The sequence below is a fragment of the Coenobita brevimanus genome, chromosome 22 (genome assembly GCF_032717465.1).
Source record: "Coenobita brevimanus isolate Jiangsu-jjx chromosome 22, ASM3271746v2, whole genome shotgun sequence".
NCBI lineage: Eukaryota > Metazoa > Arthropoda > Malacostraca > Decapoda > Coenobitidae > Coenobita > Coenobita brevimanus.
In genome coordinates, this window is record NC_136975.1 from 47455993 (window position 1) to 47473492 (window position 17500).

General features: G+C 42.8%; 1 protein-coding gene across 2 annotated transcripts in view; it reads right to left on the minus strand.

Moving 5' to 3' along the window:
* Positions 1-17500, minus strand: part of LOC145392418 (globin D, coelomic-like) — a 34610-nt gene that overhangs the window by 2218 nt on the left and 14892 nt on the right. The window contains exons 2-4 of one of the 2 annotated variants that reach the window (XM_080266826.1): positions 13219-14053; positions 3461-3621; positions 1836-1941 (exon numbers count right to left, since the gene is read on the minus strand). In XM_080266826.1, the coding sequence (XP_080122952.1) occupies positions 1836-1941; positions 3461-3621; positions 13219-13269 (318 nt within the window). In that variant the 5' untranslated portion in view covers positions 13270-14053. Of the gene's footprint in view, positions 1-1835; positions 1942-3460; positions 3661-13218; positions 14054-17500 lie in introns of both variants that reach the window. The other variant, XM_080266825.1, reaches the window with a different exon arrangement.

Below are 17500 nucleotides of genomic sequence, written 5' to 3' on the forward strand. Positions count from 1 at the left end.
TACCAACCATGGCAGCAGTTTTTCCCACCCACCTGGGCTAGTCATGAAAAAGTGCTATGACAAGGGTGTGATTTTATGAGCCAACTTAGTGTTAAATGAGTATACAGTAGTTTTCATCTTTAGTACTGTACTAGAATAAGCAATTTCTCTTATCTATTTTCCATTATGTGCTTGAAATCCCACTGGGGGGGGGGAGACCATCAGACTTACCAGATCATCGGCTTTATTGAATCGGGCATCCCCCCAACTGATCCAGTATAGAGGGGGTCTATTGTAATACCATTAATAATAATAATCCATCCATCCAACCATTATCCAATCCTACGTAGTCCCATGTGGGGTGTGGAAGCCCGGGGCTAGGCAAATTGGTCCTGACATTTAAGATGAAAATGACCATCCTCACTCATCTCTGAGTGGAATTATGTGAGCAATATACCCCAACCACGCCTTGGATATAAACCTACACAGGCTCTATCTGATTGGAGTGCCTTAATTACCCACTAAACCACCAGGCACCATAATCTGGTTAAATGGTTACCACCCAGCACAGAAAATGGTTTCCTGGTGTACAGGAAACCATTTGGCTTGTCACTCAGTGTAGAGTCACCCATAGGCAGAAGGAAGAGGCAAGAATGAAGGAAAGAAAGACAGAAGAGAAGGAAGGAAGAGAGGAAAGGGCAGACACCCAAAGCAGCACTACATTGTGTGAGTGGATGGTGAGCACCCTCACCTACCACAAATAATAATAATAATCATCATCATCACCATCATCCGGGCCTCCTTTCCCACCCTACTGCAGGGTGAGGAGTAGCAATGTCCAGACAGCCCAAATCTGCCCAATCATATGGGCCACGCTTCCATTCTCTCATCATTCAAGCCCCCAGAATCCTGGCTCTATCGGATACGCCAAAAACATTCACCACATTCTGCAGCTTCACGTAAATGTATCCGACAGTCAATCCGGACACTGTCACGTTCAAATAATAATAATAATAATAATGGCTGATCTATTGTTTTTCAATAGCACCTTTCATTACAACTCAAAACCTATCAATTCACAATTACTACTGCATAAGATCAGTGACACCTACACACAACAATTAGACCTATTTTGAGGCATCATCATTATCATCATCATCATCATTATATTCCTCCTTATTAAGTGCATTAATTATTGCACTGTACAACTGCAGTATCACTGACATTTTTTTATGTGCACAACTCTGGGCTAAGGCTTAAGAGTCTGTTCCATTAGGCCAAGCAGTTCTGCAATGTACCATACATCTCCACATGTCACCATTTCAGCACTAACACCCTTTCTCTATGTTGAATACATGCCAGGACAGTCTCATACAAAACTGATGTATTGGTAACAGCAGGGGGGGTTTTAGAATATGCCAGCAGGTCTTTGGTTGAACAATAAAGTCAAATTTAGCAATGACTTTAAACTTTTCCCTGTCTCAGCCAGGATTTACACCTGTGCCAACTTGGACAGTAGACCTTCTCTCTGTCAACTCAACCACTGCCTCTCTGTGGTGTGGACAGCTGTACCTGTACTTGAAGGCAGACATAGGCAAACCCTTATTTCTGACAGCAGTTTTTAAATAAGGCACTGACGAAGAGAGAATGTGTGAATAATGAGAGCCGAGGTGGAGGGGGAGACCAAGGATTAGCTGGAGTGATGGGGTGGAGAGCTATGTAAGAAAAGGAAATATGAGCTGCAGAAAGGGAAGTCTGTTGGAAGAGGACAGGGTGACATGGAGAAAATTTGATTGTGGCCACACCTCCCAGGATAAGTATCTGGCTATAGACAGACTAGACAGACTTTCACTAACCGTGGTGCCATGTGCAACCAGTCTCTTGCTGTTTCGTAGCTCGTCCTCTGTCTTGCCTGCAAAGCCTTTAAATCGGGTTTGTAACTCCGGCTCCTTGCGAAACAGGCTGTGGGAGCGAGGTAAGGTCAGGTTAGGGTGACTGAAGTTATATAAAAAAAATAAATAAATAAAAAAAAGGTGGGGGGGGGGGAGGTTACGCCTGGTATCCCCGAAGGGCTAAGGCGCTGCCCCTGGGTACTGGGTAGAGAACTCTTGGATTGGAGCATGTAGCATTTTATGACCAGATGCCCTTCCTGATGTCTACCAATGACCCTTGGGTGAATTCAATCCTCTGACCCTTCGTTCAGAGTGGAGCGCTCTAACCTACTGAGCCACGGCTGCTACAGGGTGACTGAAGTTAGGTGACTGAAGTTAGGTGACTGAAGTTAGGTTAGGGTATATTAGATCTGGCCACGGTATTTAGGGCTAAGTTTGGTGGTGTTTGGGTAGGGTAAATTAGATCAGGCTAAGGTATGTAGGCCTAAGTTTGGTTGTGTTACGTTAGGGTATATACTGTAACAATCAGGCTAGCGTATGTAGGGCTGAGGTAGGTTGTGTTAGATTAGGTTAGGACAGACCAGGCTAGGGCAGAAAGGGCTATGTTACATTGTGTTAAGTTAGGGTAAAATAGATCAGGTTAGAGTATGAGGAGCTAGGTTATGCTGCATTAAATTAGGGTAAATTAGATCAGGCTAGGGTATGCAGGGATAAGTTAGGTTAAACAAGAATAAGTTAGGTTAAGCATGCTCTGCAACTCTGACTCTTGTGATATAGGCTGTATGAATGACATGAGGCGAGATTAGGCTTAACTAGATCAGGTTAGGGTTAAATCAGGTTAGTTTAGGTGAGTCCAGGTTAGCTTATGGATAAGTGAGGATGTGACAGGTACAGTCGATCAAGGTCAGCTGTTATGTTAATCAATATTGTACAACAATGTTTTTTTGTTTGTTTGTTTAATTCCTGCCTCAGCCAGACAATTTCATTCAGGTAAGGGGAACTTCACATACTGAAATAGTCAACAGAAACCATTTATAATCCTTCCACCATGAATATCTCTCCTAAGTTGAACAAATTTATTTGAACGGATCAGGAATAAAACAAGAACTAAGTCATTACGATACAGATAAAGATACACACACACACACACACACACACACACACACACACACACACACAGTCAGGGAAAGAGATATCATCATCATTACCATCCTCATCATCATCATCCACACCTCTTCTCCCATCTAAGGATAGGGTGAGGTAGGGTTTAGAAAAAAAAAAAAAAAAAAAAAAAAAAAACTGTGAGGTGATTTAGCAAGTCTCACCAACCATTGACGTCCCCCCAATCCGTCTGGGACTTGGCTTGGGACACTGAGGGCAATGGGGCCATGATCCGGGGCCCTCAAACCCATACTTCTAAACAAATATTCTACATCAAACTTTTAAAAAATAGAATGAAGGCTACAATACCACTGCACCTGCAATACAAGGTACTTGCAATGGCAACTGCAAAATATATATAATAAAGTATATAAAGAATAAAATGCAAATGTGTTAAATAAATAGAACACGACTATAACAAAACTTACGTAAGGAAGAAATTAACTCCATGTACTTTGATGTCCGGTCTTACTAAGTCCCAGGTTCGTATCATTGCAGTGCGGTGTCGCAGGGTCAGGCCGGTGGTGGGGTCGGGTTTGTCTGCGTCGGGACCCAGGTCACCGTCTTCTGCGTAGGTCACGGCCGCCACCTGCACCCCGGGTAACACATTAGTCCACGCCCACCTGGACTGGACACGTAACACACTCAGATAAGCAACACACACACACACACACACACACACACACACACACACACACACACACACACACACACACACAGAAAACCACATATTTTAACACCTAAACACATCATCACCATCATCGCCCGAACCTTCTTTCCCACCTAGGGTAGGGAGACGAGTAGCAACGTCCTGACAGCCAAAGCCTGCCCAATCCAATGGGCCACGCTTCCATTCACTCATTATTCAAGCTCCCTGAATCCTGGATCTATCTGATACGCCAAAAACTTTCACCACATTCTGTAACTTCACATAAACGTACCCGATTGAGTCAATCCGAACGCTGTCACGCTAAAAAGGGGTGCCATATCCCTGAACATACACTCATCCAGCCAGCTCGATCTCTTGTCAATCCCCTCGCCTCACCGACCTGCATACCTCTCTTCCTCACACATTCACCCACCATATCCCTCCACCATCTCCTTGGCATGCCTCATCTCCTCCCTCCTTCAAATTCGCTCACATATTTTTCACCACTCTACAGTACTGTTATCCCTCCTCTCCACATGACCATACTATCTCAGTACACTCTCTTCGATTCTGGTGTCCACAGACTTCCTCACTCCGTATCTTTCATGAATCACATTATTTCGTATCCTATCCACTCTCTGTATTCCACATACATTCCTCTGCAATCCCATCTCCACTGCTCTCACTCTTAACTTTTCATTTTCATGCAGCACAAGTCTCACATCCATATGCTAAAGTTGGCAATAACACTCCTTCATGTAAGCCTTGCAGAGCTGCAACACTCAAACCTCTTTTTCTTATCAAAGCCTTCATAGCACCAGCTACTTTCCTTCCCTGTTTCACTCCACTTACCACTTCTTTTGCACATTTTCCTCTCCTTTCTATCACTGTACCCAGGCATTTGATCCAGTATCTCTCCGTTCACTGTAACATCACACTGGGAGTCACCTTCTCTCTCAATTACCATCACTTTACTCTTTTCTACATTTACTCTCAGGGCACGGCGCTCACAGACATCAGCAAAACTCTGCACTAGTCTACCAAGTTCTTGTTCAGTATTTGAAAGTAACACTGCATCATCAGCATACAACAAATTTGAGATATTCCATCCATCACTGTTCATTAACAAAGCCATCCCTCTCCCCATTACTCGTGTTTTTACTTCTCTCATCACCCCATCCATATATATATTGAACAACCATGGAGACATCATACAACTTTGTCGCACGCCCACATTGATCTTAGATGCCCATTTACCCTTACACATGCCTCACTACCATCATAAAAAACTCTTGACGGCACCTAGCAGCTTGCCATCTACACCGTACATGCGCAAAACCTTCCACAATCCTTCTCTGTCTACTTTGTCGCATGCTTTTTCCAAATCCATAAATGCAATCGACACCTTATAGCCTCTCTCACAAGCCTTCTCCATTATCTGTCTCACTGCAAATATTTGATCCACACATCCTCTACCACTCCTAAAGCCACCCTGTTCATCACTGACTAGAACCTCTGATATTCCTCTTACTTTCTCTATCATAATTCTTCCATATACCTTCCCTACAACACTCAATAAACTTATGCCACGATAATTCTTGCACTCACATCGCTCGCCTTGTTTCTGTACAGGGGTACAATCACAGCCTTTTTCCACTGCTGGCACAGCTTCACTCATTCATGCCTTCTTGCATATCTCCAACAAGCACTTCATCCCGCTCTCTCCTCTACACTTAATGATCTCTGCATACACCTCATCAACCCCAGTTGCTTTCCCATTTTTCACACACATACCGCATACATACTGAATATTCTGTCCTGATGTATCAAAAGGAGATGTTATTGGGATTAAATCTACGGTATGTTAGAATTAGTATAAGTATCACAAACCATGAGAAATGCCCTACAGAAGTTAACATCCACCATTCTCAAATATCTTGCATCTAAAAATGCATGTAGTCGTCGTAGTAGTAGTAGTAGTAGTAGTAGTAGCTGTTGTCACTGTTGTTGTTGTATCCATACGCACATTTAAAAGGTGAACCTAGAACTTTTAGTTGAAGCTGGCCTACTCCTGCAGTCCACCCTCCTCTTTTGGAGGATACGGAACTGAGGCACCCAGGCATTTGAGCTGCATCGTTATATCGGTGCCACCACAAGAAGGCATTCCTCTTCAGCATCAAAACAAATATGACAGCATCCTTGCAATGAGTTATTTCAGAGGAACCTGCAGATTTCCTTGAAGAGACAGACAGAAATAAGGACGTGAGGAGCATTATGGTGTTGATGTGGATGTGCTGGAAAGCACTAAGAGAAATGCTGCAAGACAGTTCGACCATGTGGAGAGAATGGGGAATGAGGCTGATGTATGTGAGTGAGGTGGAGGACGGAGGGATTGGGATACCGAGGATGAGATGGAGGGATGGGATGGAAAGGCATATGAGTGAGGGGTATGTGAGTTGGAGAAAGGGCAGCTTGACAGCGAACAGACTGACAGAACGATTCGTTTGTGGCCACCCTTTCCGGAGATAAAGATGTCTGTCTACACACAGACAAACAAGCAAACAAACAGAGATACATAGATAGATTGACTCCATATACAGTTCACTGCACTGTATTAGTTTCTTCATTTTCCATAAGTTGATCTATTTCACCTTGTTCCACGCCATCATGCTGCCCTCCCTTTAACTGAAACCGCCTTCATTCATATACCTCTTCAGTGTGTTATATAAACAGTACCGACTTGGTGGCGTGAGAAAAGCGAGGTAGCATTAAGAAAAAAAAATATATATTCTCTCTCTCTCAATCCAAGGAATGAATATCTTTCCAGAAGTCATACTAGGGGTCCCAGAACACTAGTGGACAGCATCTTTGTACACACACACACACACACACACACACACACACACACACACACACGTGGGCAACAACACAGCCACCCACACAGCATATATAAATCACACAGACACGTAATAAAAGTCACTTGATACAACACGGTGGTCTAGCTCTCAGGATGTGCACTCTCGCTCTCATGCTATATCAGGTTAGGTGAGGTTAGGATCACACACACACACACACACACACACACACACACACACACACACACACACACACACACAGACTGACAGGCAGAGAGAGAGAGAGAGAGAGAGAGAGAATTTGCCCCAATACCATTATAGCACTATATTGGTGACTGTCCAATAGTTATTCCATTTCAAGTATTCGGACAATGCCGCCATATTGGTTCCACAGAGAGCAAATGGATATCGATGTACTATATCAGTTTAGCAATACTTTTATCAATCCAGCAATATATCTATCTATCAATGTACTTATCTATTTATACATCCTCTTATCTACAATCAATCCCAATGTTACTATTTCACACGTTGGGCATGTCCTCTATCCCCCCCCCCCCGAAGCACCATGCCAAAGAGAATCTTCAAAGGCCACACAGAGAAAAACAGCATTCCTCTCTCTCTTTAGAAATATTAACCAGCAGAGGACAATGAGGAAGTGAAGGAATGTTGTGGTGTGGCTGTGGATGTGATGGGAAGCGTTAGGAGAATCACATTAAAATGGTTTGGCCATGTCGAGAGGATGGAGAGTGAGAGACTGACGAGGAGAGTGTATGAGTGAGGTGGAGGGGGGAGAGGGAGGGGGAGGCCAAGGATGAGATGGAGGGATGGAGTGGAGAGGTATATGAGAGAGGGGGGATGTGAGCTGGGAGCAGGGCAGTGAAATGGAGGGGGACAGAGCGACATGGAGGCGATTTGTTTGTGGCCACCCCTTACGGGATTAAGGAGTCTGGCAACAGACATATAGACAGGACAGTGAGAAACATAACAGGCGATATATTAGGCGAACTTTTCTCCCTGACTCTGCCAACAACATCAAAAGTTGCAGGAAAATTTTTCATACAGGACAGATAGCAATATCAAGTACACAACAGAACACGATAACGAACGATGCTCTCTGACATTCGGAGAGGGATTAGACATGCTCGTGAATGTTCCTACAATGGTTTATTCTCTCTCTCTCTCTCTCTCTCTCTCTCTCTCTCTCTCAAAATACAGCTTTAGATCCACGTCGATAATAATCAACATCAAGATCTGTTATTAAACAAACTGCTCGCAAATCTGACAGTGAAAAATGGAGTGTGGATACCACAGGGATTTACTGCTTCATTTAATTCTTTCATTGCATATACTTCCTCCATCTAAAGAAAACTGTTCGGTGTTGGTTATGAACAAATTTATCTGAATAAAATGAAGTATCTCAATAAAAATGTTTATAAAATCTGTTTAAATTGTCTTCTCCCACTGAGTCTATTTCTCTTCGTCCAATGTTGCATTTCTTGCTTCCTGCGCCGCGATTCTGATCACTGCCCTCCTGCATCCTCTGCCTGCATCCCTCCCGCATCATGTAGGGCAAGCTGCACACGTCTAGCCACTGTATACTGGGTACACTCTCACCCTTAATCTATCCAACTTTATAATGTAAGAGGTAGACGGTTTTCTCAGTCCTGCATGTGTATACAGTAACTGATCACCTCAGGACCTGTCCTCCTCAGTCTGTCTCTCTCTACCTAAGACATCCAGATCCATATTTCATCCGTACTTTAAGTTTCATCGCAAGTTTCGTAGCACCTGTTTCCAAAACGATTTATTTTACATACTGCATCTTAACATTCTCTTGAATGTTAATTTTACCACTTTATTATTGGCACTGTTTTCATGCATACAGACTCTGTCCAGAATAAATAATTAAGGACGAGGTGCTACAAGCATGTCTTTTAAAAGTAAATGCATCGGGGCATCTTGAAATGAGCGCATCTTGCCTTAGGCTTCCTCGCGTTCAACTGTCTTTGAGAGGAACAATATTGCAGGATTCTGTTCGCTGGTCATAGTATTTTTTGAAAAAGAGAGAAATAAATAATTTCTGCCAAAATTGCGCATCTCTATTTGATTGAGAGGCTGAAGGCATGAAACAGTAACTATTGTTCTATGAATTTTCGTCCAACTATCCATCTACCAATCGACTTATTCAGCCTTTCAAATTATTATATAATTCTAAATCTTTTCATATTTGTATTTCATGGGGTGAGTGAAGGTACGAATTCTTAACTCTTGTTCTAAATGTTTTCGTCCATCCAGCCACCTATCCAAACATCCATCAATCAACATATCCATCCATCCATTCATCCATCAATCAACCTATCCAACCATCCATTCACCCATCAATCAACTCCATCCATCCATCCATTAGCCATCTATCCATCCATGACCTATCCAACCATCCATTCACCCATCAATCAACTCCATCCATCCATCCATTAGCCATCTATCCATCCATCTGTTCATCCATCACCAGCTTACCAATCCATCCACCAATCACCTATCCACTGTTCCATCCATCATTTCATCCACTCCAGACACAAAATGTCCCCTTGTGTTCCCTGGTGGCAACAAAATGGCGGCCTTGCCTCCCCCCTGGGCCTCTGTTATCGACTCGGCCACTTAGCCTGATTATGTGTCGTGGTTTTGTTGCCCCCCACTTCCGCGATAAAACTCTCTCTCTCTCTCTCTCTCTCTTTCGTTACCATCTCTGAACTCTCTGCTTGCATACCCTTCCCATTACGGCGGGCATGCAGCAACAGTGTAGCTACATGTTACCCTCACCCCTGTTTCTGTCGAGCGATCTAATGCAACAGCTTACCAGTATTCTCAGTCTTCCATGTACACAAATGTCCACCTCTCGAACTGTCTTCCTCAGTCTATCTTTCCCACTGCCTATGGACTCACGTCTTTTAAACGCAGTTATCTTGAAAGGAATGAATCTTGAGTTTGGTTTAGTTTTATTTAGCTAATGGAAGGTACAAAACTTGCAGCCTGTCAGCCTTTGTTTCTTTCTTCTTTGCATATAAATAATCTTTCAGTTTATCTATCCATCAGACCATCTACCTATGCGCTTATCAAATATATTCTCTCGGCTATACACCAATCTATTCATTAAACCATACGTCTATTAAGGTAGCTACCATTGTATTAAACCATCAACCTGTGAGGCAGTCTGTGAATGTATCTATCGATCGACCAACAACATATCTATCGGCTCGGTTACTAATCGATTCATATATATTTTGTCTTTATCAATCAACCTATCCATTTGTACCTATTGATCTATCTATCAATCCATTCTATTATCTCTACCTACAGTATATATAACTATCTACCTACCTATTTATTTATCGATCAGTCTGTCTATTATTTAATCTATCCATCTATCCATCCATCTATCAACAGCTTAGTACTACCACTATACTTCTTCTTGGAGCCAAACTACATTATTAGTCTGATTGGCCATAAAAGCTCAATATTGGAAATCACTATTGACGGTACAAATTAGGTCTCTCTCTCTCTCTCTCTCTCTCTCTCTCTCTCTCTCTCTCACTCATACCTGTTTTTGCAATACATCTAGGTTTCTTACCTGTTTCTGCAATTTCCTCCTTTTCCTCTCTGACAGACCTACTTTTGCAGTACTCGCTCTCTCTCTCTCTCTCTCTCTCTCTCTCTCTCTCTCTCTCTCTCTCTCTGATCGATAAATGTGGCTGAGAGTGCGGGACGGTGAGGAGGCGAGAAGGGAAGGAGGGGGAGGATAAGGGAAGGGAGGGAGGGTAAAGTACAGGAAAAAAAAGGGTGGGGAAGGGAGGAGAGGAAAAAGGGAGGTAGGGAGGGGAGGAGAGGAAAAGAGAGGGAGGGGGAGGGGGGGGAGAGGAAAAAGGAGGAGATGGGGAGGGGGAGGAAAAGGGAAACGAGAGGAAGGGAAAAGGAGATGAAAAGTGAGGGAAAGGGGAAGGGGAAGAGAAGGGAAAACGATATGAAATGAAAGGGGGGAAAGGAAAGAAAAAGGAGAGGAGAGGAGAGGAGAGGAGAGGAGAGGAGAGGGGAGGGGAGGAAAAAGGGAAAGGAGGAGGTTGGAGAGGGGTACGGGTAGGGAGGGAAGGGGGAATGGGAAAGTCTGGGCACAAAACAATAGCAGTCTTGGTTAGGCAGGACGTGAGCGAGGGTAAGGGTCAGGGGGAGGGGGAGAGGGAGAGGATGGAACGGAGAGGAGAGACATGAGGGGATGGAGGGGCAGGGAGAGAGAGGAACAGAGGAAGGGAGAGGGGAAAGGATGAAGTGAATGAGTGAGGAAGAGAAGAAGGAGGGGGAAGAGAAGGAGAGTTGGGGAAGAAGAAGGAAGGGGAAGAGAAGGAGAGTTGGAGGAGACTAAGGAAGGACAGGGGTAATGGGGAGATGAAGAAAGAAGGGAATAGAGGGGAGGGGAGGGGAGGGGAGGGGAGGGGAAGAGGGGGAACGGAAAAAGGATAGGCAAGGGAGGGAGACGGGGAGGGGGAGGGGGAGGGGGAGGAGAAGGGGAAGGGAAAGGAAGAAGAGAGAGGAGGAGGTGGAGGGGAGAGGGGGGGAGGAGGAAGGGAAGAAGAGGGAAAGGAAGATGAGAGGGGAGAGAGAGGGTAGGGGTGGGGAGAGAGGATGGGAAAGCGAAGGGAAGGGGCTTACAACACCTTCCATCTCCCATTATTTTTTCTTCATTTTTTGGCACCTTAATTGTCACGGGGCCTAATTTTGAAAAACAACACATTCATTTCTTCACAATGTAATCCCTCATTAGGATGGCCTCTTTTATCATTGTTTCTTGATGGTGGTGGTGGTGACGACTGGGACCTCTCTTGGTGAAGTGACTGAATTTCGTAATAACTGACAATTTGAGAGAGAGAGAGAGAGAGAGAGAGAGAGAGAGAGAGAGAGAGAGAGAGAGAGAGAGAGAGAGAGAGAGAGAATGGATGGGTGGACTGAATATTGATAAGCAAGCAGGACGGTAAGCAGGAGTGTATATTGATCCACTGGTTGTAGGGAGGTAGGTAGGTTGGTAGGTAGGAAGCTACGTTGGTAGGTAAGTATGCAGATAGGAAGGCATGAATATTAGTAGGCAGGAAGGAAGCAAGGTAAGTAAGAATGCAGGGGGACTGGCTGATAAGATAGGTAAGTAGGTAGGTAAGTAAACAGGTACGTAATTAGGTATGGTAGTTATGTAGGTAGGTAGGTTGGAAGATAGGTAGGTAGGTCGGTCGGTAGGCACGCACGTAGACAAACAGCCTGAATACAGCTGTAACAAGAGATAACTCAGGCATATGGTGATCATCACGAAGTACAGTAGTGCTGAGAAAAGAATGTAGAGCCGCAATATTGTCTTTTTCTGTCACTGAGTTCAAATAAGATTATTAAGAGACGGATATCGTCAAGCTAAGATAAATGAACTATAGTGTCAGTATTCTCTATTACCTTCGTATGCAATAAAAACACCTTCACGGTACAAGAATCCTTAATTTCCAAGATAAATGGTGACCAAACAACATTTCCATAGGTGGCGTAGGTGTGAGGAAGGTTATTTATTTTGTCCGTCCACACTAACAGCCGCAGAAGGGCTGGACGTTCCCTTCTGTGGGTGAACGATGAACAGAATAAGCTTCCCCTTATGCTGGCTAAGTACGAACTGGGAAAGGTTGTTTGTAAGGAGAGTAGTAAATGTATCAGCTTATAATTGTTGTAATGGCGGTGATTATGTGTTCCAGAGCCTTTACATGCCATCGTTCACAACCGACTGGGGGCGGACATACTTAGCAGTATAAAAGGAAGCAATAGCAACACCTTTCAACGATCGCCTAGGTTGTGTTTCTAACCCAGGACCAGGGCAATGCTTATAGGGCTGCAAATAAGACGCCACTGATCTGTTAAAGCTTCCTGAAAGAGACAACGCCCAGCAAATCCATCTCTTGGGGTAAAATCCCGTCGAACTCGTATCAGGTTTCTCCATAACACCGGGACATAACGCTTTTGGCCAGAGTGAAAGAAACATCGAAAAAGTGGAAGCTGTCTGATAAACTGACTGAATAAATAAAGAGAGATTAAAGTTACAGACAAATCACTGGCAAGGAAAACAATCGAAATTACTGTTCTACTTTCACGGATAGATGACCTGAAACCTACACAGTGTACTCGGTGTGTGAGTTAGTGACAGGTAAAAACAGACGGTAAGTAATGCCTTGGTGAATAGTGTATGTAGTTTATGAGTGGTATTGACTGGGCAGCAGGGAGTGACATAAGCGTTACTGCTATATGAGAGAGAGAGAGAGAGAGAGAGAGAGAGAGAGAGAGAGAGAGAGAGAGAATGCATACAGGTAAGAATGTATGTATGCATGTATGCACGTATGTATGTATGTATGTATGTATGTATGTATGCGTACGTATATATGCATGTATGTGTGTATGTAAACTTACAGTATGAATTAATGTATGTATGACTAAGCCAAAGTGAAAGGAGTATTGTATGAGTTAAAAAATGAACAAACACGACTTAATACTGTTAAAACTGAGCATTCAAGATGGACATACGGTAAATTACGTCAGGTTAGTGTGAAAAAAAAAAGGGTATATTAAGTGCCTGAAGGTGTTAGTAAATAAACAGTACTCAGCTCACCTGTGCTTTGCCTCCCCACCAGCCCATCACCATACTGAATACTGAACCCATCTCGCCACTTCAATATAATGCTTCTTATTCCTCTTTACTCTTCTCCTCTTCCTTCTTGAACCTCCTCGCTCGTCTTCCTTCGTAATTAGTCTCCTGCTGGTTTCCTCTTCCTTTTATCTGTTTATTTCTTTTCCTCGGGCCTTATCGTTTCTCTTTTCCTTCTTTCTTCCACTTCCTTTGCTCTTCCTTCTTGTTGATTCTGATTCGTCTTCTCTCTCTTCTTCTTTTTTCCTTTTCCTTCCCTTCTTCCTATTCCTTCTCTTTAATTTCCCTATTTCTTTATTCTTCTCTCTTCCTCTGCTCTTCTTCCTTCTCGCCCTCCTTTTAGTTTGCTAGTCCTCCTTGCTTATAATCCTTCTCTTCCTTTCCTCTTCCTTCCTGATTCACACTTTTCCTTCTTTCAGATTCCTTAACTTCCTTTCCTTCGATGAACTTCTTTCTTCTTTTCCTCTTCACTCTCTGTCTTTCTCTTTACGCTTCTCTACCGTCCCCTCTTCTGAGTCTCCTTTACCTCTCGTCTCTTCTGGATCTCTCTTTCGTCCTTCTTTTCTCCGTTTCTTCTTCTCTTCTCCTACTTTTCTCTACTCCTTCTTCCTCTTCTATCCCTATCACTCTTCCACTCTATTCAGTTTTCTTGCATATATTCCTCTTCTCAAAATATTGTTCTTTTCACCCTTATCTCTCCTTTCTCTCTCTATGTCACACTTCTCTCTTTCCTCTCTCTATTTGGTTTCCCTTTGTTCTCTCCTTTCTCGTCCTTCGCTCTCTCCCAGTCTTCCTGTTCCTGAAAAAAGAGATGAAAAAATGTTAGCATCGAACTCCATTCTGTGTTCTCTTTCTCAACCTCTTCTATGTTAAGCCACCTTTCGCTCGAAAATGAGCATAGGGTGACCTTCATCTCTGACGAGATATAGTATAAAGGATTAGGTGATAATAATAGTAATAATAATAATAATAATAATAATAATAATAATAATAATAACAATAATAATAACAGTAATTTCAAAGACATGGATAAACAAACCTCATCATACATTAATATACACACTGACATTCTCTCTCTCTCTCTCTCTCTCTCTCTCTCTCACACACACACACACACACACACACACACACACACACACACACACACACACACACACTTTAAAATACGTGCACGCGCATTCTCTTCTTCAATTTTCTTTAACACACAGACACACATACATTACAAGCATGCACCCTCCAAACATTCTCTCTCTCTCTCTCTCTCTCTCTCTCTCTCTCTCTCTCAACATGGCCCCGGAACCAAAAGTTGACCATATAAACAAGTCCTTCCAATTCAATTTCCACACACAGACCCTAACTTCCTCCACACACACAGGAATACGTACAGTAAAGGTACACACATGTATACAAACACACTCATACGTACACACAGCACCAACAAAGAACTCCTAATTTCCTCCAAGTATACACACACACACACACACACACACACACACACACACACAAGCATCCACACATTCTCTCCCTCCCTCCCTCCCTCTCTCTCTCTCTTACAAACAAATACACACACACAAGCATCCACTCATTTTCTCCCTCCCTCCCTTCCCCCTCTCTCTCTCTCTCTCTCTCTCTCTCTCTCTCTCTCTTCTAAATCATCTTTATTAAAAACACCTTCACCAAATTTGCTTTAATATGTGTAATAAAACCCAATATGAAATAATATTGTCAAATAACACATAAACACGTCGTCTCAAAGTGTGTGTGTGTGTGTGTGTGTGTGTGTGTGTGTGTGTGAGAGAGAGAGAGAGAGAGAGAAAGGGGGGAGGTTCGAACGAAAACTAGGGAAACAAGGATGAAAAGTATGTAGAGGTTGATAACAGAATAATAACAACAATACTAATAACAATAATAATAATAATAATAATAATAATAAATAATAATCATAATCATAATAATAATAATAATAATAATAAATAATAATAATAACAACAACTTGAATTCTGAAACTGCTGAAGCAATACTCAAAGAACTCCACATTACATCTGAAATACTTCTGCTATCAATGCAGGCCTAACATTGAGGGATTTTGGTATGACTCAAAATTTTTAAAGGATTTTGACCTGTGCCCTTAAGATCATGGCCAAGGTCATTCATACTATGCAAATCATGTTCGCTCATGACCCACTACATTTCCACCGCGTTTGGTCAAAATCGGCCACATACTTTCCGATTTAGGACTTTCAGGCATGACGCGCCATTTAGATTTTCTTCAATATCTCGGAAAGTATTTGTTGGATCTCAGTATCAATACCCAGATGCACCAGTGTTGATGACTACATACTGCAACACTTGCAAAGCAATCGGCACAGTAGTTCTTGCTGCGCAGGAGCAAAAATTGAAAAAAATAACAAAGGGCGTTAGTGCGGCGGATTTTTTTGTTGTGCCAATAAAAGCCTGCAACAAAGATACATCGCTCCTAAAAATTTCACGTCTCTATCTCGAACGGTCTTGGATTGCCAGCCTTCTACTCTAGATATCCCCCCCCCCCCCAGTGTGGAGTTTTTAACAATAATGTGCTTTGTGGAGGAATGAAAGAGGATGAAGGACATGGCAAGGGTACACAGATAACATAGTGATAAGAGAATGACTGGCAAGGTTTTACTCAAGCACACACACACACACACACACACACACACACACACACACACACACCACAAGGCCACTAACACATACATACGCACGAACACATAAGACAAGTTTATATATATCCATGATACATTCACTCATGCTTATACAGACACCCACGCCAAAAGTCTGTGTGTGTGTGTGTGTGTGTGTGTGTGTGTGTGTGTGTGTGCGCTTGCTTACTTAACATGCTTCAACAAACACTTCAAGGCCATCACAATTACATTTACTGGCTATTATTATGAGTATTTTTTAACAGGAAATAATGCTCGTTTTTCAGCCTTTCCGTTGTCATGCAAGGACTGAAGACTTTGCTTTAGTTCTCTTTATTTTTATTATTATTTTTTTTTTTGGGGGGGAGGAGAAAGGGTTAATGATGTCGACAAATAATTTATCATCACCATCAATATCATAATCATCGTCATTATTATCACACCATTATCATCATCATCAGAATCACCACTATTAACATTACTGTCATTAGTATCACCATCACCATTACCATCACCATCATCATCATCGACAGAAGTATACTTCTATCCTTCTTCGTAGCCAATTTAAAAGTTCCACATCTCATCAGTATACGATGGGTTATTTGTTATCATGAGCTGGAACGACCGTCTTGCAACACACACACACACACACACACACACACACACACACACACACACACACTTACTTATGCTACTCGTCGTTCACAGCAGACAAACATGTAACATCAAGGCCACTGCTTTGAGGTTCAATTGTATTATTATTATGAGAGAGAGAGAGAGAGAGAGAGAGAGAGAGAGAGAGAGAGAGAGAGAGAGAGAGAGAGAGAGAGAGAGAGAGAGAGAGAGCCAAGGTCAAATCATTAGAATGCGATGACGTAGGATGCAGTAGGATGCTGAGACCTTCCTAAATTGCCTGTTTTATGAGATCCTGTAGGCGAGGAGTGAATAAGAAGCCTGCAGGTGGCGTTCAAGTGGTTAGAGAGGCGGTCTGTTGATTGAAAGTTCGCTAGTTCGATCCCAAACTGGTATGGGGAGAAAAATCATTATTTCGTTAAAACAGATTTTGCTAAAACATCCCTGCTAAAACCATCACACCAGTCCTGAATGGGACAAGCCTTGGTACGTATTCAATATGGGCGGTGAGTACTTGTGCCGGGGTGGTGACAAGCGTAACATAAGAATATAAGGAGAAGATAACTGCAGTAAGCCAGTTGGTCCATGGTAGGCAGCTCCTACAAGAGTGACTAAAATAATACTTTACGACAAGGATGGCAAAGAAGGACTGATGGGCCTAAGGGAACGGGTTGTAAATTCTAAGCTCAGAGCTGGATACATTATTAAAAATAATAAAGGTTGCATACGGAAAGAAAATACAGATCTTGCATATGGAGAAGAGGCGTCTTACTTGCAGGGTTGATATTACATGTCATATGTGATGCTTGAAATGGGAGGGAAAAAAGAGAGATTTTGTATACATAAATGAGGATTTTACGGACAGAATATATCCTGATCCTGCAGACACTCAATATGGGAATCTTCCATATGAGGGTAGTCCTGCATAGAGAAAT